This window comes from Heptranchias perlo, chromosome 16, assembly GCF_035084215.1.
Source record: "Heptranchias perlo isolate sHepPer1 chromosome 16, sHepPer1.hap1, whole genome shotgun sequence".
Taxonomy (NCBI): Eukaryota; Metazoa; Chordata; class Chondrichthyes; order Hexanchiformes; family Hexanchidae; genus Heptranchias; species Heptranchias perlo.
In genome coordinates, this window is record NC_090340.1 from 42,733,028 (window position 1) to 42,755,173 (window position 22,146).

Consider the following 22,146-nt stretch of genomic DNA (forward strand, 5'->3'; position numbering starts at 1 on the left):
TGGTTGAAACAAATAGTTTCCAGGAAGCTTTTAAAGACTGGGATAGAAGCAGCAAGTGCCTCTGCCTACTGATGGTGAAGTGGATGGACTGGGAGAGGGTGATCAAACAGGAAAAAGGAGAGAAAAGAATGTACAGAAGGCGAAAGTCACAAGACCAAAAGGACTAGAGAATGTTACAGACACTGGGTGGCGCAAAGCCATGAAGAATTTTGTAAATGAGGGCAAGGATTTTGAATTTGATGCATTGGGGGGGGGGGGGGGGGGGGGTGGTCAGGGAGCCAATAGATATGAGCAACAAGAAAATTGGACAAGCTGAACACGATTACAAGATCATGATAATTCAGATGAGGAATGACATTTGTCCATTTTAATTCATCCATCCAGAGATCCTAAAATCACTGTTCTTAAATGATGTTAAACCGAGCCCCCAGCCACTCTTCTGGCTGGGTGTAAAAGATTCCATAGCACTATTCAAAGGAGAGAAGGGAAGTTCTCGCAGTGCCTGTGCCAGCATTTCTTCCTCAACCACCACCACTAAAACAGATTATTTGGTTATTTATTTTATTGCTGTTTGTGAGACTTTGCAGTGCGCAAATTGGCTTCTGAGTCTTCCTACATTGCAACAGTGACTGCACTTCAAAAGCACTTCATTGGCTGTGAAACGCTTTGGTCGTGAAAGGCGCCAAAAGAACTCCCTTCTCCTTCGAATAGTGCCATGGAATCTTTTACATCCTCTCCAGAGGGCAGACAGGGCTTCAGTTTAACACCTCATCTGAAAGACAGCACCTATACTAGTGCAGCATTCCCTCAGGACTGCACTGAAGTGTGAACTTAGATTATGTGCTCAAGTCTCTGAACCCACAACCTTTTGACTCAGAGACGAGAGTGCTATCGCTGAGCCAAGGCTGACATAAATTAGAAACAGTAATGGTCCCAGCACCAATCCCTGCAGCATCCCCACTCGAACTTAACTCTAACATCTTTCTTGTTTCCTATCGCTCAGAACATTTCTTATTCATTGCAAGGGTTTATCCCGAATCCTCAAATCTTAGAATTTAATTAATAATCTTTTGTGCAGAACTTTATCAAATGTCTTTTAGAAGTCTAGGTACACCTTGTCGTAGGGCTTTCCACAGTCCACTTATGTTGTCACCTCTTCCAAGAATTTGAGGAGGTTGGTCAGGCAGGATCTGCCCTTCTGAATCTATCCAAAAGAAATAATGCAAAGGTCCAAACTCTTGTACTCCAAACATATGCAAGGACAGCAACATTAGAGTTTGAGCTGTGCAAAAGACCTCCAAGATGTTGTCCAATACCAAGCTAGACATAGAATTTGATGCCACCCACTGCTCACCAGCCAACTGATGACAAAGATGGGCTAGAGTTGCTAAATAATATTCTTGGATAATTTCAATCTTGCATTTTTATTTTGGAGTACAACAGGTACTCAGGTTTATTGCATACATAATACATATCTGGTAACATTAGACAATATAATATAGTAACCTTTCAATAAGTGAATTAGAAGTACCTGCCAGCCTCTTGTCCACGCTGTACTGAAGCTACTGGTGAAGTATTCACTCTTTGAATGAAGTTTCTCAAAATACTCCGACACTTATAAAACTGAGCGTGACAGTTCTTACAGATATATTGTGGCAAAGTGGGATCCTGCCTCACCACAACACCCAATAACTTCTGAAAATCAGCACAGAAAGTCTGTTGGGCTCTGCGCTGCCTCTCTGGATTCGCCTCAATCAGAGGAACTTTTGCAAAAACATTACGTAGACTCCTGGAGGAAAACTTTCCATGGCAGAGACGGCAGTAGCTGGTGGTCACAACAAGAGGTGTAGCTAATGAGAAATGGGAAACAAATATAAAAGTCAACTACTTTGTCATTGACATCAACTATGCTGGGAATCTAATATTCAAGTTTCTTTTATGCATTTCGCTGAGCACTACATTTAGGATAAAAACCATAAATGTTAGTGAAATTTAACATGTGCAGCCATACAATTTTTACTCTAAGGAAATGTTGTTAAAATTGTGAGCTCTGTTTTAAAAAAGCACGTGACTTAATTGTAAGATTTAGTACTTAGAAATAAAATGAAGACAATTGATCTTGCTGGTGGTGCAGCATGATTGGAAACTGGCACAGCCCATCAAAGCGGTTGGATAAAGGACCTTAACTAATTCTCATGGGTTCCTAACTGCATCAAAATGGAAAGCTCTTTCCACCTAGAGAAGGAATGAAAAATATCATGAGATACATGCAATTCTCAGTGTCCAGTTATAAAACAGTAGTACCAGAGGCCAAGGGAGAGAAAGAGAAGTAAAATATAAATGTGATTTATGGATCACTCGATTGTACCTGTCCCTGCTGATCAGATGGATAAGCAAGTTGATTGAGGGGGAGTGTTTGTATGCACATATGGAACCATCTTAAATTATCGTTCATCAGAACTGGTGTCCAGATACTGTCTGACTGGTTGAGTATTACTAGCCTTTTCTGTTTTTACTTCAGATTTTCAGCATCTTCAGTGTTTTGGATTCTGCACCAGTGAGATATTTCCATGTCCCACTTCAGCCATCCGTGTAGCCTATCTGATTGAGATCCCCAATTGTGCCAATTTCGATAATGTACCGCATCGCAGACTCATGACTAAGGTCAGAGCATGTGGAGTCAGGGGACAAATAGCAGAATGGATAGCAAGCTGGCTATAAAAACAGAAAGCGGAGAGTAGGGATTAAGAAATGAGAACAGAAAATGCTGGAGGCACTCGGCAGGTTGGGCAGCATCTGTGGAGAGAGAAACTCTCTGTTTCTCTCTTCACAGATGCTGCCTGACCTCTTGAGCATTTTCAGCATTTTCTGTTTTTATTTCAGATTTCCAGCATCCGCAGTATTTTGTTTTTGTTGGAGTAGGGGTTAAGAGTAGTTACTCAGACTGGCAAAAGGTGGGAAGTGGTGTTCCACATGGATCGGTGCTGGGTCCACTGTTGTTCACAATTTACATGAACAATTTGAACTTGGGAATCAGAAGTACAATTTCAAAATTTGCAGATGACACCAAATTGAGGGGGGGGGGGTGGTGGATGGGTATAGGTAATATTGAGGAAGACTGCGACAAAATTGAAGGTGACATTAATAAACTTGTAGAATGGGCGCGTAAATGAATTTCAATATAGATAACTGTGAGGTGGTTAATTTTGGTGGGAGGAATAAGGAGGCCACATACTCCTTGGAAAATAAGAGCTGAATGAGGTACAGATTCACAAATCATTAAAAGTAGCAATGCATGTTAACAAGGAGTAATGTGCACGTTCTGGTCTCCATATTATAAAACAGATATCGAGGCACTGCAGAAGGCGCAAGACAGATTTACAAGGATGATACCAGAACTGAGAGGTTACACCCATCAGGAAAGAATGAACAGGCTGGGGCTTTTTTCTCTAGAAAAGAGAAGGCTGAGGGGTGATCTGATAGAGGTCTTTAAAATTATGAAGGGGTTTGACAGGATAAACAGAGAAAATGTTTCCACTTGTGGGGAAGACCAGAATTAGGTGCCACAAATATAAGACAGTCACTAATAAATCCAATAGGGAATTCAGGAGAAACTTCTTTACCCCGAGAGTAGTTAGAATGTAGAATGTGCTACCACATGAAATAGTTGAGGCGAATAGCATTGATGCCTTTAAGGGGAAGCTGGATAAGTACATGAGGGAGAAAGGAACAGAAGGATATGTTGATAGGGTTAGATAAAAGGGGTTGAGATGAGGCTCGTATGGAGCATAAACACCAGCATAGACCTTTTGGACTGAATGGCCTGTTTGTGTGCTGTAAATTCTATGTAATCTTAATATATGATTACAATTTCTTCTGATTGTTCAGAATAGGTTTGATTAATGAAGAGAATGTAATCTTGTAATTTATAAAACACTAATTACTTGGCAATGATTTTCAGGGCTCTTTGTTCTAATTTATTAATCCTGAAATGGGATTTAAAGAACACGAAGCTGTCGATCCAGCCTTCATAAATCAGGAATTACATTTTATACACTCTTGAATAATTTACTTACTGTCTAAATATTCCGAAGTGTTTAGTTGATCCCTTCTAATTCAGATTCAGCATTAGCATTGTAAAGAAATCACTTTCAAAGGCATATTTTGAAAAACAGAGTTCTAGGTGATATAAAGTTAACACTAAAGTTTGCTTTTTTCTAAATGACTCAAATGTTTTAGAGGTGCTTTGGTTTTATGCATAATATACGGTACCATACTTAATTTACAGAAGGTAATATATTCTCAGCAGAATAGCACATGGATATAAACTACATAAATTGGAAAAACTGAGTAGCACTCAAAAATAGATAGATAATCATTCCAAAAGCAATCTATACACTGAGAAAAAATAAACAAGTCAGTGGAGATTAAAAACCTGTCAGGTGGCAAATTTATTCATAGAATGCATGACTTAAGAAAACTGCACCGTCAGGTGAAGAACACATTTTGGAAAACAGTGTTTCAACTCAATGATTTTTGCAATCCCAGTGAAACAAACTAAAACTGTTAAGTTTGCACACAAGGGCATTTGAAATCATTCACTGATGCGAAGGATCTCTAGCAAACCCAAAAATTTATGCTATTTGTCCAATGCCAATCCCAATCATCACATCAAATTCCAGGGCGGGTTTGACTACTCCATATGCAGAGAATCACAACCAGTGTGTGTAGAAAATTAGAGGTTTCAGTCTCTTCAAGCTTGTTGGAAGAATGTACAGCAGTAAGACACTGCAAGGATAATCTGAATTAAGCCTTGAAATTACAGTATAAGAATAAAGGAAGAAGCAATATTTCCTTTTGGATGTAAATCATTTCTTCAAAGTGAAACATTATTTCACTTTTTTAAACTCCATGGGGCAGAAATTGCTCGGAGTGGCGACCAAAAACTATTAAAAGAAGGAGTAATGCGACTCTATATTTTAAACAATAATTTTTAGTTGTTTGGCAGTCATTAAGACTTACTGCGCTGTTAAAGCTTAGTTTAGACCCTGGTATATTTAAGCGTATCTGTTTTGTGGCGATATTAGGTACTTTCCAGATTGGTAGATGAGCAAGTTGGCCCTGGTTCAATGTCATATCGCCAACGAACCAGTATGAGCAAGTTCCGGATTTCCGCATTTCACTGTGCACATGTGAATGCTGGAACTTTCTCCTCCATTTCGCCACTAACAACGGTGAGCACTGTTGAACTCTCCGTTATTTTGGAAGCAATTTCTGCCCCATTATTTTAAGGAGTTTACTCCTCCAATGTGCCATAGACTCCAACTTGCTGAAAACTCTGCCGCATTTATTATAGTCCCACTTGCCCATCAGCATTGTTCTAACAATGTACACTGGCTCCTGCTCCTCTAACATATTGTCCTTGTCTATAAATCCCTCCATGACTGCACCCTGCCCAATCTCTAATCTCCTCCAGCCCTGTATCTCTTCCCAAACACTCATGCCTCTGATTCCGACATTCTGTGCCTTACCCTTCCCTTCCCCTCACCCCAATTTTAAATGGGGTACAGAAACAGAGAGTGACCTGGGGGTTCACGTACACAAATCTTTGAAAGTGGCAGGACAAGTTGATAAAGCTGTTAAAAAGTATATGTGATCCTTGGCTTTAAAATAGGGGCATAGAAGTTATGCTATGTCTTTATTAATTACTGGTTAGGCCTCAGCTGGAGCACTGTGTGTCCAATTCTGGACACCACATTTTAGGAAGGATATGAAGGCCTTAGAGAGGGAGCAGGGGAGATTTACTAGAATGTTACCAGGGATGAGGGACTTCAGTTATGTGCAGAAACTAGAGAAGCTGGGATTGTTCTCCTTACAGCAGAGAAGGTTAAGGGGAGATTTAATGGAGGTGTTCAAAATTAAGAGGGGTGAATAAGGAGAAACTGTTTCCACAGGCAGGAGGGTCAGTAACCAGAGGACACAGATTTAAGATAATTGGCAAAAGAACCAGAGGTAAGATGAGGAGAATTTTTTTAAAAATGCAATGAGTTGTTATGATCTGGAATGCACTGCCTGAAAGGACGGTGGAAGCGGATTCAATAGTAACTTTCAAAAGGGTATTGGATATATGCTTGAAAAGGAAAAATTTGCAGGGCTATAGGGAAAGAGCAGGGGAGTGGAACTAATTGGATAACTCTTTCAAAGAGCCAGCACAGCCATGAGGGTGCAAATGACCTCCTTCTGTGCTGTATGTTTCTATTGGTGGCACAGCTTTTTACTACCTTGTCCTATACTTTGGAACTCCCTCCCTAAACTTCTCTCCACTTTTAAACAAGTTTTCAGTCACCCCTCCTAATCTCTCCCTTTGGCTCAGCCTCTATTTTCCTTACACTTATTTGTGAAGCTGGGATCATTGTATACAGGGGAAAGCAACATATTGTATTATATTGTCCTCCTCACATAAGAGAATACTTCAGAATGCATTATAGGGAGACAGATGAACCCTGAGCATGGAGTAAGGAATTTAGAGGATAGACCAAAGGCACAATTGAAGAGAGTTTTTTTTAAAAAGGAAGGCTTTTAAAGTAACAAGGCTTTGGAAGATATTTCATAAGGCCAGGAGTATAATGGCTGAAAAATCAGCCTTAATGGTCAGAGTGCAGGGGCCGGAGAGAAGCAGGAAAACAGAAGATACAGCGGAGACATTTAGAAAATTAGGTAAACAGGGTGGGGCGAGGCTCTAGAGGGACTTGAAAATTAGCATCTTGAAGTTAATTCACAGTAGCATAAGGAACTAGTGGAGCTGGGAGATGAAAGGGTTGTTGGGTTTGAGACCGTGTGTGGGAAAGGATTCAGTCCATGGAATTCTGAATTAGCGGAAGTTTGTGAAGGATATAGATGGGGAAGCTGACAAGAAGGCACATTCAGAATTTAATCCTTGTGGTGGTGAAGCTGGGGATGAGAGTTTCAGCAGCAGAGGGTTGAGGTAGGGTGTAATATGGCAATGTTCCACCGATGAGATGTGGTCATCTCAGTATAAATTAGATGTGAGGTAGAAAGCTCAACTTAGAGCCAAACTGAACACCAAGGTTGTGCAACAGTGTTCCGTCTAAGCAAGCTGCCAAGAAGGTTGGTGGAGTAAGCACCAGAAGCACATAGATGCTTGTGGAGGTCAAATAGGATGGCTTCAGTTTGCCAAAGTAGGGAGTTACAACTCATCCAGCACTTGATGCTGCATAATATAGCAGCAGCCCTGGATCAATGCTGGTTGCAGAGTGCTGGTATTGGGTATTATCAGCATGCATATGGAAGCTGATCCAACGCATGTGATGATGCAGCCAATATTGTAGATGATGACTACAAAGGAACTAAGGATGGAACCCTGAGCACTGTAGCGGTGATCATGTAAGCATGGGAGGAGAAACCATTTGAGGAGATGTAGCAATTACAATGCGATAGGAATGAAATCACTAGAACTTGGTCCTACAGATGTGCGCCAGGGAAGAGAGGCAGTGAGAGGAGTGGTCAATAGTGTCAAAGGCAGCAAAAGCCTCAAGGGGGACAACAGTAATAGTGAGTCTTGGTTGAATCACACAGGGTGTCACTATGAAGGCTGATCTTAGTGCTGTGGACTGGTCAGAAATTAGATTGGAGGGACTCAAATAGGGAGGGTTAGAAGCAAAGAGCACATAGCTAAGAAGCAACAATGCATCCAAGGACCTTGAGAAGAAAAATAAATTTTAAGAGAAATGGAAATAATACCCAAGCAAAAGGGGAGGTTGACAATATCAGCGAGTATTGCTCAAGTAGGGGAAGTTGGGTAGTCTGGATCTGGGTTTGAAGTGAACCAAGGGGGCAGGTGGGAAAACTCATGAAGGAAACACATATTAGGTCTGTGGTTGAGATGAGAAGCTGGGGAAAAGGAGTGAGGCTGAGCTGTAAAGGAGGGGGTTTCAATGAACAACAGGGGAGAGGATGGGACACAGGAGACACCAGAGGCAGCCAAGTTTCAGTTGTGGAAATAGAGACATCCATGAGCCTCTCCAATCTAGAATTAAATCCGACAGTGAAGAGTGCAGGGGAGGAAGACCGGAGGAGGTGGATACTGTTGGTAAGTTTGGGGATGTCCTTGTCCTCCAGGATGATTCTGGAGTAACAGGAGAATCTCGCCATAGAGAAAGCAAGATGGCACTCGCAAATGTGTTGATGGAGAGCCAGATCAGTTGCACAGTACCTGCACTCAATATCCGATAAATGGACTAGAGATCATGTAGATGTTATTCTCGGCAAGCAGTAGGAATGGAGACCATCTGGGATAAGATGGGGGCAAGGACATTAAAGGTGGAGGCAAAGCAGTTACTGAGCAGATTGACTGACTGTGGATTGTGGACCAGAAGCTGGCAGGCAGAATGTATGGAAAAAGAGATAAATAAATTATTGGAGATTACCACACTAAAAATTATGATCTTAGAGGTGCTAAAGCAATTGGTTAAATATCCAGAGAGGTTTCTACACAATTTCATCTCTAAATTTTAGATGAAAAATCTGTGAAACAAAACAAAGTTGTAGGCATAAAAAGTTTTTCCAAAGTAAACTGAAATTAAATAAAGAGATATAGTGCTCATTCCTTCCTGAACTAATACAGGTCAGAAGGAAAATCACTATTGGAAGAAGAGCTGTGGAGTTCTCAGTGTCCTGGCAAATATTTATCCCTCAAACAACATCACTAAAGCAGATTATCTGGCCATTATCACATTTCTGTTGTGGGACCTTGCTGTGCGTAAATCGGCTAACGTGTTTCCTACATTACAACAGTGACTACACTTCGAAAGTACTTCAATGGCTGCAAGGCGCTTTGGGAAGTCCTGAGGTCGTGAAAGTTGCTATATAAATGCAAGTTCTTTCCTTCACATATGTTCAAGTATCAACTAGTTTTGGATTAAGGATAATTAGAGCAATAATTTGTGATGTGACATTAGGCTCTTTTCTATTATCCTAGTTTCTTGTTTTGATCAGTTAAGCTATATTTAATTCCTAATAGTGGCTGACAATATGACTCATTTATTTCAACTGCTGAACTTGTGTAATGTTATAAACAATCTATCAGTTGTCCCATTTTCAAAGTGAGCAGCATAGTTGGGTAAAAAGAAATCAATAAAGCATAGCACAACAGCACTGATCACTGGGTAGTCAGAGTCTCACGGGACCATGGTCGTAAATTCCATTAAATATATACTACCTACTCCTGTGGTTTTCAAACTTTTCTGTATGGGGTGCCCTTGCAAGAATTGACATACTCACGGAGAATTCATCCTGACTTTTGTTAGTGTCAGGTACCCAAAGCAAAACCATGCTATCATTACAGAACAATTATTTTTGTATTATAGTAGAAATGTTGTGGAAGGAAGTTAACAAATACAGAAATATGATGATTTCACAGACCCTTTAAGAGTCTCTCACGGACTGCTAGAGCCCAGCAAGGAACTTCAGTTTGGAAACCTATCTAGTGTGACACAGCCATTATCCAGCTGAAGAACTAGAGCAAAGTCAAGATTGGTTAGAGTCATTAACCTTTTCAGCAGCACAACCCTATATTTAGGTTTATACATTTAGCATTCTGGATAGTATTAGATTCCATTTATACATCAGACCAATGTAGTCTCAGTACCAATTAACAGTTACTCATCAAGCGGAAGTCTTGTGGTTGGTGAAATTTTTAAACTACTAGGCCCTGAATGTTGGCGGGGGTTCTCCCTATCTCCTGCCGTAATTCTGGTGGAACCCTTGGAGAAACGGTGACAACTCTCGCAGAAATTCAGGACCATTTAATTTTCAAATGTATTATTGTATTATTGTTTAAAACTAGACGAGACACAATATCAAGATAATTACTGTATGATAGCTATTTATTTGTTAATGAAGCATGGTCAACCAGCTGAGAAGTTCTGCAAGTATGTGCAGTACCTGAAACATTCAGGAACTGGAACTCCGTCATCCTGGTCTCCGAGGAAAAAAGCATAATGCAGCAGACAAAAGCCACCTGTCCAAATGTTCCCAAGTACACCAAAAGTACATTTCAGATTTATTGTGGCGCGTGAGATGATGCGTTATTGTTTGTCTACTGACGACAAACCAAAACGAATGTCTTGCAAGACATTTTATCCAAGTAACATTAGTGATAGGTCAAATAGAAGATCGATCGAACGCTTATAAAAGGGCTCAAAATTAGAAAAGAATGTGATTATAAGCAGGGGAAGAGAAGTACATTCCAATTAATATATTCCCTCCCACCCAAATATAGGGTTTGTTACAAAAAAGGAAATCAGAAAACTTAAGCAAAAGAGGAGAAATTCCAGATACTTCAAGTTAGTAAGCACTGTGCTGGAATCTTACCATATTGGGTCTCTTCACCAGAAAAGACCTGCTCAGGTTGTATGTTTAGTTTAGTATGTTTAGTAGCAGCACTGAAGTTGAACAGGTATTGCCATCCAGGACATTTCACTAAACAAAATGAGAGTCGGCGAAGACAGACCCACCATGTGTACCAGATAAGCTACTGTCAGCTGAGAGACTTGACTTGGCTGATCACCAGCATGCTTCTTTCTCAATTGAAAAATCTGAAATTTCTCCACTTGGGTAGGTGAAATTGTGAACAATCTTGGACACAGCACTTTCCCATTCTTTTCAGAAGAATGATTCTCAAATATTAGGTGCTAAAATCAATGTTTACAAGCTTTGGTGAACAAATTCTGCAAACACTGCTGCATTTAATAAACCTTAAAATAAATTATTATAGAAAATAAAAGCTGCAAAATCTAGTTATTTGTTAGTGGAAGTTTGTCTACAAGGGGATGTCAAGGGTTCTTTAAAGCCAGATTTCTGTCCATGTCATTGCATTTCTGAATTTTTCAGCTTTTGCATTACTTACTAGCATGTTATTTCAGTTTCTCTATACTAAAAGATTTTCTACAATGGTAGCATTTTCCTTCACGTACCTAACACTGTATTTCAGATGTTAAGACAAGGAATTTCCAGAACTGTGTTAATACTTACAGGGGGACTTCCACATGGAAAACTATGAAAACCAATGTGGTATGGTATTTATTTCTGTTTCAATTACTTACATGCCTCCTGATCCAAATGCAAAATGGTCTTGGTCAAACAGACCTGTTAAAAATTTGAGTTTATTATAATATCTATATGGTAATTTTGAAGTTTAAGATATGTAGATCACACCTTTGAAGTTTTTAAAAAAAAATGTATTTTGATAATTATAGGTACAGTAGCATAGTAGTTATGGTATTGGACTAGCAACCCTGTGATCCTGAGTTCACATCCCACCATGGCAGGTTATGAAATTGGCTAGTACCAGTAAAAATGACCATGAACTCTGCCAGACTGTTTTAAGAAGCCAACTGATTCACTAATGTTCTTTAGGGAAGGGAACCTGCCACATCTACCTGGTCTGCCCCACACATGACTCCAGTCCACACAATGTGGTTGACTCTTAATACCCTCAGAGCAACTAGGAATGGGCAATAAATGTTGCCTTGCCAGTGTTACCTACATCTCAAAAACAAATAATTTTTTAAAATGTACAGCAGGCTCAATGATTTCAATCACTCCCAATCTGATCCATAGTTTTAATCAAAACTGTATTCAGCATTCCAAAAATCAACTTGCATTTGTATAGTGTCTTTAATATAATAAAACATCCCAAAGCAATTCACAGAGACAAAAACAATCCCCAAACAGTAAGGGAGAAGAATTTGAGGAAGTGGCCAAAGAGATGGGTTTTGAGAAGACTTTAGGGAAGATGTAGCAAGGGTTTTGGGGCAAGCATTTCAAAATGTGGGGCCAAGATGGCTAAAGGCTCTACAACTGAAGGTGGAACAGTGAGATGAAATGCAAAGAACATCAGTCTTATGTTCTTATGTAGAAAAGTGGATGGCCTGAGTTGACATGTTGGGCTAAAGGAGGCTACAAAGATAAGCAAGAGCGAGTCTGTGTAGAGGCTTGTAGATTAGGACAAGGATTTTGATGCATTGGGGGATGGGGTGCTAATGAAGGTTGACGAGGACAGAGGCAACAGGGGACCAGAACTTACGTGGGACAGGGCAACTACATTTTGGACAAGCAGCAGTTTATGCAGGGTGCAGCTTGAGTGGTCATCAATTGAGTATTGGAACAGTGAAGTCTGGAGATGAAGGATATGGATGAGGGTTTTAGGGGTCAGCCTTGGTACAGTAGTAGAACTCTCACTTCAAAGTCAGCAGGTCAGAGGGAGTGCTGCATTGTCGGAGGTGCCGTCTTTTGGATGAGACGTTAAATCGAGGCCCCATCTGCTCTCTCAGGTGGACATAAATGATCCCATGGTACTATTCGAAGAAGAGCAGAGGGGTTCCCTTGGCATCCTGGCCAATATTTATCAATCACTAAAAAACAGATTATCTAGTCATTTACCTCGTAGCTGTTTGTGGGATTTGCTGTGTGGAAATTGATTGCTACATTTCCCTAAATAACAACAGTACTACATTTCAGAGGAATTTCATTGTCTGTGACGCGCTTTGGGAGGTTATGAAAGGCATAGGAACGCAAGTTCTTTCTTTTTTGAGCGCTATTGGGAACGAGGTACGGGCAGTTGTAGCGATGATGTGGAGGTGGAAAATGGCGGCATTGGTGATGGCTAGTGCGTGTGGTACTGATGCTCAGCTCCGGATCGAAGAGGACACCAACGGTGCGCACTATCGACACACAGACCTCAACAGAGCTGGGAGGTTTACTAGTGCTGTGGGGGAAGGTTTAAACTAATTTGGCAGGGGGATGGGTACCAGGATGTAACATTGGAAAGGAGAAACAAGAACATCAATTCATCAGTACAAAGGATTGGGAGAGACAGATAGCACTAAAGAAATAGTACGGTATTAGGTGGGATAAGACCAAGAGAGAATACAGGGTCTAAGATAGGTTTACAGTGCACGTGTAAACGCACGAAGCATGGTAAATAAGGTTGGTGAGCTGCAAGTGCAAATAGCCACATGGGAATATGACGTAGTGGCGATAACAGAGACCTGGCTCAAAAAAGGGCAGGATTGGGTTCTAAATATTCCTGGATACAAAGTGTACAGGAAAGACAGGGAAGGAAAGAAAGGAGGGGGCGAGGGTGTCAGTATTGATTAAGGAGAATATTGCAGTGCCGGAAAGAGAAGTTGTCCTGGAGGGGTCAAGGACAGAATCTATTTGGTTACAGTTAAGAAACAATAGAGGTGCCATTACACTACTGGGTGCATTCTATAGGCCACCAAGTGGTGGGAAGGATATAGAGGAGCAAATTTGCAGGGAAATTACAGAGAGGTGCAAGAACCATAGAGTAGTGATAAGGGGGGACACCAATTATCCTAATATAGACGGGGATAGTAATAGTGTAAAGGGCAGAGAGGGGGAAGAATTTCTGAAGTGTGTTCAGGAGAACTTTCTTGATCAGTATGTTAACGGCCCAACGAGGTATTGTTGGATCTGGTTCTGAGGAACGAGGTGGGTCAAGTGGAGAAAGTGTCAGTAGGGAAACATTTAGAGAACAGTGATCATAGTATCAGTGACCATAGATTAGCTATGAAAAAGGACAAGGAGCAATCTAGAGTAAAAATACTTAATTGGAGGGCCAATTTCAGTGGGTTGAGAACAGATCTGGCCCGGGTAAAATAGAATCAAAGATTGGCAGGCAAAACTGTAATCGAACAATGGGCGGCCTTTAAAGAGGAGATGGTTCAGGTACAGTCTAGGTTTATTCCCACGAGGGAAACAAAGCCAGAGCTCCCTGGATAATGAAAAAGATAGAAAGTAAGATGAAGCAGAAAAAGGGGGCGTAGGACAGATGTCAGGTTGTTAATACAAGTGAGAACCAGGCTGAATACAGAAAGTTCAGAGGGGAAGTGAAAAAGGAAGTAAGAGGGGCAAGAGTATGAGAATAGACTGGCAGCTAACATAAAAGGGATTCCAAAAGTCTTCTATAGGCATATAAATAGTAAATGGATAGTAAAAGGAGGGGTGGCGCCGATTAGGGACCAAAAAGGAGGCCTACACATGGAGGCAGAGGGCATGGCTGAGGTACTAAATAAGTACTTTGCATCTGTCTTTACTAAGGAAGAAGATGTTGCCAAAGTCACAGTAAAACAGGGGGTAGTTGAGATACTGGATGGGCTAAAAATTGATAAAGAGGAAGTATTAAAAAGGCTGGCTATACTTAAACTAGATAAGTCACCAGGTCCAGATGGGATGCATCCTAGGTTGCTGAGGGAAGTAAGGGTGGAAATTGCAGAGGTACTGACCATAATCTTCCAAGCATCCTTAGATACGGGGTGCCAGAGGATTGGAGAATTGGTGACCAGAGGACTGTTACACCCTTGTTCAAAAAAGCTTGTAGGGATAAACCCAGCAACTACAGGCCAGTCAGTTTAACCTCAGTGGTGGGGAAACTTTTAGAAATGATAATCCAGGACAAAATTAACAGTCACTTGGACAAGTGTGGATTAATTAAGGAAAGCCAGCACGGATTTGTTAAAGGCAAATCATGTTTAGCTAACTTGATTGAGTTTTTTGATAAGGTAACAGAAAGGGTTGATGAGGACAATGCGGTTGATGTGGTGTATATGGACTTCCAAAAGGCGTTTGATAAAGTGCCACATAATAATCTTGTCAGCAAAGTTGAAGCCCATGGAATAAAAAAGGGGCAGCGGCAGCGGCAGCATGTATACGAAATTGGCTAAGTGACAGGAATCAGAGTAGTGGTTGTTTTTCGGACTGGAGGAAGCTATACATGCTTTTCTTGATATATATTAATGACTTCGACTTGGGTGTACAGGGCACAATTTCAAAATTTGCAGTTGACACAAAGCTTGGAAGGGTAGTGAACAGTGAGGAGGATAGTGATAGACTTCAAGAGGACATAGACAGGCTGGTGGAATGGGCAGACATGTGGCAGATGAAATTTAATGCAGAGAAGTGCAAAGTGATACATTTTGGTAGGAAGAACGAGGAGAGGCAATATAAACTAAGGGATACAATTCTAAAAGGGGTGCAGGAACAGAGATACCTAGAGGTGGATGTGCTGAAGGTGGCAGGGCAGGTTGAGAAAGTGGTTATAAAAGCATACAGGATATTGGGCTTTATAAATAGAAGCATAGAGTACAAAAGCAAGGAAGCTATGATGAACCTTTATAAAACAGTGGTTTGGCCACAACTGGAGTATTGTGTCCAATTCTGGGCACTGCACTTTAGGAAGGATTTGAAGGCCTTAGAGAGAGAGCAGAAAAGATTTACTGGAATGGTTCCAGGGATGAGGGACTTTAGTTACATGGATAGAATGGAGAAGCTGGGGTTGTTCTCCTTAGAACAGAGAAGGTTGAGAGTAGATTTGATAGAAATGTTCAAAATCATGAGGAGTCTAGACAGAGTAGATAGAGAGAAACTGTTCCCATTGGCAGACGGATCAAGAACCAGAGGACACAGATTTAAGGTAATTGGCAAAAGAACCAAAGGTGACATGAGGAAAACCTTTTTTTTTTAAATGCAGTGAGTGGTTATGATTTGGAATGCAGTGCCTGAAAGGGTGGGGAAAGCAGATTCAATCATGGCTTTCAAAAGGGAATTGGATAAGTACTTGAAGGAAAAAAATTTGCAGGGCTACGGGGAAAGGGACTAACTGGATTGCTCTTGCAGAGAGTCAACATGGGCTTGACAGGACGAATGGCCTCCTTCTGTGCTGTAACCATTCTATGATTCTACGAGCAATACATAGCCACCAACATAAAGAACAGTAAAGCCTTCTTCAAATTTGTCAGAAGCAAGCCAAGGGTACAAAGGGATGCAGTGTCACTAAGAAATGTCAATGGAAGATGGTGACTGAGGATAAGGAGGTTGCTGAAATATTAAACCACTACTTTGCAACTGTGATCACAAATGAAATAGGGGGAGAAATGCCAAAAATTAAGATACAGTTTAACAGTTAATGTAGACATAAAACAGTCAAAATTTCGAGGGAGGATCTATTGGGTTACCCCAGAGTAATTAAGGTCCCAGGGCTCTGACAACTTTTATATCAGGGTTATGAAGGAATAATGAATCCTCTCAGCAATATTCTGCAGTGCTCAATGGACTCAGATTATATCCTAGAGGATTGGACAGTAGCAAATCTAACTCCTATTTTTAAAAAGATGAACTGTCAAGTTGCAGAGATTGGAAATTGTTTTGACACTATGTTAAAGGATAGTATGGCTCAGTTAGCACTCACTCCTGTGTGTGATATTGAAATACAGGAATTAATTGCAGAGTGCTAGTATGTTTCTTTGTAATGGCAGATTGTGCTTAATAATTTATTGGACATCTTTGAGGAATTTAAGGATCTAGTGGATAGAAATGAGACAGTGGATGTTGTATACCTGGATTTCGGAGACATTTGACACTACCCCACATAATTCACTACTGTATAAGGCTTGTGCCAATGTGACAGTAAGCAATGTGTTGAACTGGATTAGAATTTGGCCATTTAGCAGCAAGTTGTGCTGCGTGGGGAGGTATCTGGTTAGCAGGCAGTTGTTAGCGGTGTGCCACAGGAGTCATTGTTTATAAGTGATTTGGAGAATGGAATCATATCGGAGGTGTCTAAATTTGCAGATGTCACCAAATTGAAAGCAGTGGCAAATAATGACCATCAATGTGCACAAATCTAAGAGGATCTAGAGAAGTGGCAGATATAATTTATCAGAAATATAATGTTATGAGATTCGGCAGAAAAACTTATCTGCGCCAAACCCTTTCTAATCGTAAATACTTCTATCAAGTTTGTTTTTCAACAGTGAAAGTCCCAGGGTAGCTAACCCTCATAACTTTGTCCTCTTAGTTCTGGGATTCATTTAGTAGACCTCATCTATATGGTACCTTTCACATCTCCAGGACATCCCCAAGCTTCACAACCAATTAATTTACTTTTGAAATGTAGTCATTATTACTATGTAGGTCAATTTGGACACAGCATGGTCCCACAAACAGCAAACGATCAGATAATCTATTTTTGCTAGCGTTGGTTGAAGGCAGAATGTTTGTCAGGAAAGCAGAAGAATTCTCCCGCTCTTCTTCAAATAGTGCCGTTGGATCTATCACATCCACCCGAACAGGCGCCTCGGTTTAATGTCTCAAAGACGATGCCTCCGACAATGCAGCGCTGCCCTGAAGTATCGACCTAGATTAAGTCTGAGGTCCGGGGGAGTTTCTCACACACAGGAGCGAGTGCTAACTGAGCCAAACTGACAGATTTTAGGCAATCCCAGCCAAACTGACAGATTTTAGGCAATCCCAGCCAAACAGGTGCGGCTTTTAAAGGGCGACGAACAGGTTGCTATAATTTAAACTGAAGCGACGGCGCGTCGGTGGAACCGAACCGGCCCAGCCGCCGGGCACTGACCTGACTCCACACCGGGCCCGGGCGACTCCACTTCTACTGTCAAAGCCGCTTCAGCTCCGGCGCCCGGCTGTGACTCCGCCTCCCCTTCAGCCCGGGGTTGCTTAGTGCGAACCCACCGCTGCCGCTGAGCCTCCGAGAGCCTTTCCATCTTCTGCGCCATCGCGACGGACACGAAGCGGCCGCGTTTGTTCCGCTTCATTTTTTTAAAAAAAAAGTTTAAATTTAAAACATAAAAAAACCGTCACTAGGACGAACGGTAAACAACCGGAAGTGGGCGGAAAGGGAACAGCAGAAAAAACCCTCCCTATGGCACATCGATACCGAGAAAACTGTTCCGAGTGGGTCTGGGAGACAAAAACATGTTCAGGTCACACTGATGGCCCAATACATTTTTAACCGCTTGCTTATTATTGGATTTTAAAATTTCAACTCATATCTCACAACAAATTTGTTCGGTTCAATTTATAATTCAGTGCTGCATCAATATCCCGTGCAGCCCTCCCATCCCCAACAGCTACAGATAAACTAAAAATAAAACAATTCTCTACTGTTTGAAAACGCAGCAAGATTTAGCAGCAGTGTTTTAAATTATAAAGATGATCATTTTTTTTCAAGATAATTCCCTCGGGTAAAGTTTTTTTTAAAAAAGGATTTGGGTAATCGGGCGCGGGCCGGCCCTCGCGTTTCCTCGGTTACGGCCGATTTCCGGTTTGGGTGAGCGCTGAGCGCGTGTTGATGAAGATGCGGCCGCTGACGGAGGAAGAGACGCGGCTCCTGTTCGAGAAACTCGCTAAATAGTGAGTGGGGAGGGCGAGACGGGTGACCGGGTCCTGGGTGGGGGGTATTCTGCAGCGGCTGCCTGAGTCCAGTTGGCGGGGAGTGATGAAAGGAACCGACTCCAAGCCATGGGGGCAATGGAAAGGGGTGGAAGGACATTCACTTGGCCCTTTCCTGTTGGGAAAGCCGGGGGGGGGGGGAGATCCACCAGTGTGTGTAATGTGTATCTATGTGTGATTTTTTAAAATATATATATATATATATATATACACAAATCATGGTGGAGCCTCTATCTACTAAGGAATCTTCCCTATTGTCCAACTTGGAAGAAGTTCTTGGAGATTGACAACGTGGCTGAAGCTTGCACTTTAAGCACTGAGATACTTTGGTTCACGTTGTACTTCTCCTTAATGCTATGGAGCAATTTCTTAAAAACAACCAAAGTTGGGACTGGGGCAGAGTAGAGGGGGCTACACTGTATCTAACCACAATACCTGATCTACGAGTGCTTAATTCTGATACTGGGTCTTGAAGCGAAATACTTTCTTTTCCTCAGCACCAACATCAACTCACCTTGATGAACACAACACTTTTTAAAAAGTCATGATAGCAGTGTGTTGAATGACTTTGGAAAATTCCCTCTATATACCAGAAGTAATTTGCTGGTGACTTGTGTTTCTTGAGTGTGGGAGCCTTCCAAAGTTACTGAAACTCGAATTAAATACTTGAATGTTGACATAAAATTGTGAAATACTGTTTTAGGTTGAAGCCCACGTTTGCCTTTTTAAAAAAAATCTTCCCCAACATGCAATTTTAACGGTTTCCTTTAGTATGATTCCATGAGTCCTAAATTTCTCATGGTCGTAGTCTCGCAACTTATTGATCACTTTAGTCATTTTGCTGGGCAGTTATGCTTCTGTGGTAAGTTCTGGTTATTGTGTGCTCATATTTAAGTACTGTTTGGGGAAATAGACCACTAACTTTGGGGCACAAAAGTAAGAAAGCATTTTAAATTCTGCCCTCATTTTAGAATGTTTGACTATTTTCAGTATTGGAGAGAATATTAAGTTACTGGTGGATCGTCCTGATGGAACCTATTGCTTCCGTTTACACAATGATCGTGTCTATTATGTCAGGTAAGAAGTGTGACAAGTTTTTAATCCTATGCCCCTGGTTTTGAGAGAGGGAGAGATTTCAGCTGAAGTATATTTTTGGAGGGATAGGAGGGAGGTGAGGAAAGAATCCTGCTGAGGACAAGGATTGTTAAAGAATTTGTTTATATGTTTTCACTGAAGAGCAGAATGAATAGTTGAGAAACTATATTTGCATAATGGTTATTAAGGGTATTTTAATCTTTTTAATAAAGGTTTGTTTGTACAATACTATCTGGAATGGGCATTGTTATAAGATAGCACATTTGGGATTAATCTGAAATTTATTTTTGCTGTCTCTGTTGTAGTGAGAAAATCCTGAAATTGGCAACAAATATTTCTCGAGATAAACTTGTTTCGCTAGGAACCTGCTTTGGGAAATTCACCAAAACCTTAAAATTCCGACTTCATATTACAGCACTCGACTATCTTGCTCCTTATGCTAAGGTAGGTGAAGTGGTATTCTGATAACTGGTAGGAGCATCACTACTTGTAGTGGACGGGTATTTAGTGATGTTTTAGTATGGACAATGTTGGAACTGTATTTAATGAATATTAGAATGCTGAATATTATCTGAAAATACAAGCATGCCTTTAATCTTATTTCCATAATATTTTGAATCATTTTTTTAAAATGGTACAGTGCAGAACCACATTCCTTATTGTTCAGATATACAATGTAATTGTTTTTTTTAAATTTCAGTACAAAGTATGGGTGAAACCTGGAACAGAACAATCTTTCCTGTATGGAAACCATATATTGAAATCTGGTTTGGGTCGAATTACAGAAAACACAACCCAATACCAAGGCGTAGTGATATACTCCATGGCTGACATTCCATTGGTAAGAGAAAGGATTATTTGGCCCTTAACTATTGAAATATAACTAAAACCATTCTAATAGAGGGGGAAAAATAGACAAACACTGACCATAATATACTCTTAAGGTGTTTCTATTTTAACAGATACAATGACATTTAACTTTGCACTGATGTAAGATTTGCGTCACAACCTGAAATCTACTAAGTTACCTTTGTGTCATCAGTCGTTTTTTTCAAACTAGTCAAACTAGTTTCTTTTTAGTTGAATTTTTCTGATCATTTCTGCCCCCTTTCCCGGCCCTGCTCCCGCTCCCAAGTTAAAGGGGCTGAGTAAAGTAATTTTTCTCTTGTGTTTAATTATTTATGCAGCACTAATCAACTTTAGGGCAATGTAATTTATGACTCACATTGTTGGCATTTGTTGTTTATCCTTGGGTTCTGGCTTTCGAGCAGTAACAGGAACCAGCAATGCGAGTACCTAAATTGTGTATTCCTGAAAAGGGTCCCTCTTGGGAATTCTGAAGACCCTGTATGTTTTTGTTTTCCATGAACCACTCATCCCTCCTCTTAAATGCATCCATTTAATACAATTGAGCAACTATGGCATCAATAGGGAATGACATATTATATCACATATAAAATGGCACTAGCTAATGTTAATGAATATTAAGGAAGTTCTCTCAACATAGGCTGAAAGATTCAATTTCTTTGATAAACAAAGCTGAGGTTCAATACATAATTCACAGTATTTAAAATGTTCTTGAATTATTTCTAAAGGGCTTTGGCGTTGCTGCAAAATCGACTCAGGACTGTCGGAAAGTCGACCCTATGGCAATTGTTGTGTTTCACCAGGCTGATATTGGCGAGTATGTTCGACACGAGGACACTCTGACATAACTCATCTTGTCAATCACACAATAAGACTGTAGTTCTCGAGCTAAGAAGACCATCAAGAGGGGTCACTCTTTACTAAACAGTTTCCTTCTGCTGCATCCCCATGAGGAGATGCACAAAGGCCCATTTAATCAAAACATGAAGTGAATTCAACTAACTTTCATCTGGACTGTTAATATTTAATAGTAATGTGCTTCCAAGTTGATACCTTTTGTAAACCAGCAGGTCGTTATTTCAGAACTGTTTTTTAAAAAAAAATTGTACACAGGTGCGCTTTCATTTGGAAAGTGTTACTGGTGATTGAGGCTGTTACGTTTGGGCTTTTTACTTCTTTGGTTTTAAATTATGTTGAAATTTCAGATAATGGGGCTATGTAAAATTAGATTTAGTAGATTTGCCTTTTGAAAACCCTAAAATCTAATCTATTATAAAGGAATACAGTCTTTGTTAGTAACAAGATAGGATTGTCATCAGGTATCTCTGTTGCATGTATGTGTACGCACACAATGTTCATTCATATGTCCTATCTAGTTTTTTAATTAAGTCTTAAGATTTACATGTATTTTAATTGGAAACCATTGAAGATCTAGTTAATTTTGGTGGATGTTTTGGAATAAATGTAATTAAAGGAGGACTGTTTTTCCCTACCTCTGTTGCAATCAGTTCTGTAAATGTATCATTCACATTTAAAGTAGATAACGTCTTTTTCTAGCTCATTAGCTGCTTTTTTGTTTTTACAATTTAGAAAAGCATGAAGTCTAGCTGGAGTGTGACAGATGGAAGGAAGTAACTGAATCTAGTCAGATCCAGTAGAGCAGGTTACCTGAATTTTCTGGTTTTTTTCTAGCTCTTATGGGCCTTATTCCGTAGTTATGCCTTAGAGTTTATGGATTCATGAATATGTCCCCTCGGCAACAGAATATGAAACATGCTGTCGTTGATACTGCACTGCTTCAGACTGACCTTTACCTAGTAGACTTAATGGGAATCACTGTTGGGATTAATCTTATTGAGAAATGTAAGATCATCCCTTCTAACAAAACGG

At 40.5% G+C, this 22,146-nt stretch overlaps 2 protein-coding genes across 3 annotated transcripts in view; one reads left to right on the forward strand and one right to left on the reverse strand.

Moving 5' to 3' along the window:
• The window catches only part of znf276 (zinc finger protein 276), a 41,122-nt gene extending 23,372 nt beyond the window's left edge, over positions 1–17,750 (reverse strand). Inside the window, exons 1-2 of one of the 2 annotated variants that reach the window (XR_010965972.1) lie at positions 17,459–17,750; positions 1,532–1,850 (exon numbers count right to left, since the gene is read on the reverse strand). Coding sequence is in view for 1 of the 2 variants with exons in the window: in XM_067998024.1 (XP_067854125.1) it covers positions 1,532–1,850; positions 17,459–17,657 (518 nt within the window). In the remaining variant the exon portion in view is untranslated. The remainder of the gene's footprint in view (positions 1–1,531; positions 1,851–17,458) is intronic. The other variant, XM_067998024.1, reaches the window with a different exon arrangement.
• Positions 17,751–18,147: 397 nt separating this feature from the next.
• Positions 18,148–21,748, forward strand: nip7 (NIP7 nucleolar pre-rRNA processing protein). The gene is made up of 5 exons (XM_067998025.1): positions 18,148–18,255; positions 19,285–19,371; positions 19,695–19,833; positions 20,090–20,230; positions 20,985–21,748. Exons 1-5 carry the CDS (start codon positions 18,194–18,196, stop codon positions 21,102–21,104), a joined length of 549 nt encoding a protein of 182 aa, XP_067854126.1. The 5' UTR covers positions 18,148–18,193; the 3' UTR covers positions 21,105–21,748.
• The last annotated feature ends 398 nt before the right edge of the window (positions 21,749–22,146 follow it).

Excerpts from the sequence above, each read along its gene's own strand:
- nip7 (XM_067998025.1), top strand. The coding sequence starts at position 18,194 with ATGAAGATGCGGCCGCTGACGGAGGAAGAGACGCGGCTCCTGTTCGAG. Across the intron at positions 19,372-19,694 it reads GATCGTGTCTATTATGTCAG|TGAGAAAATCCTGAAATTGG; the intron begins GTAAGAAGTGTG and ends TCTCTGTTGTAG. Across the intron at positions 20,231-20,984 it reads CCATGGCTGACATTCCATTG|GGCTTTGGCGTTGCTGCAAA; the intron begins GTAAGAGAAAGG and ends TTATTTCTAAAG.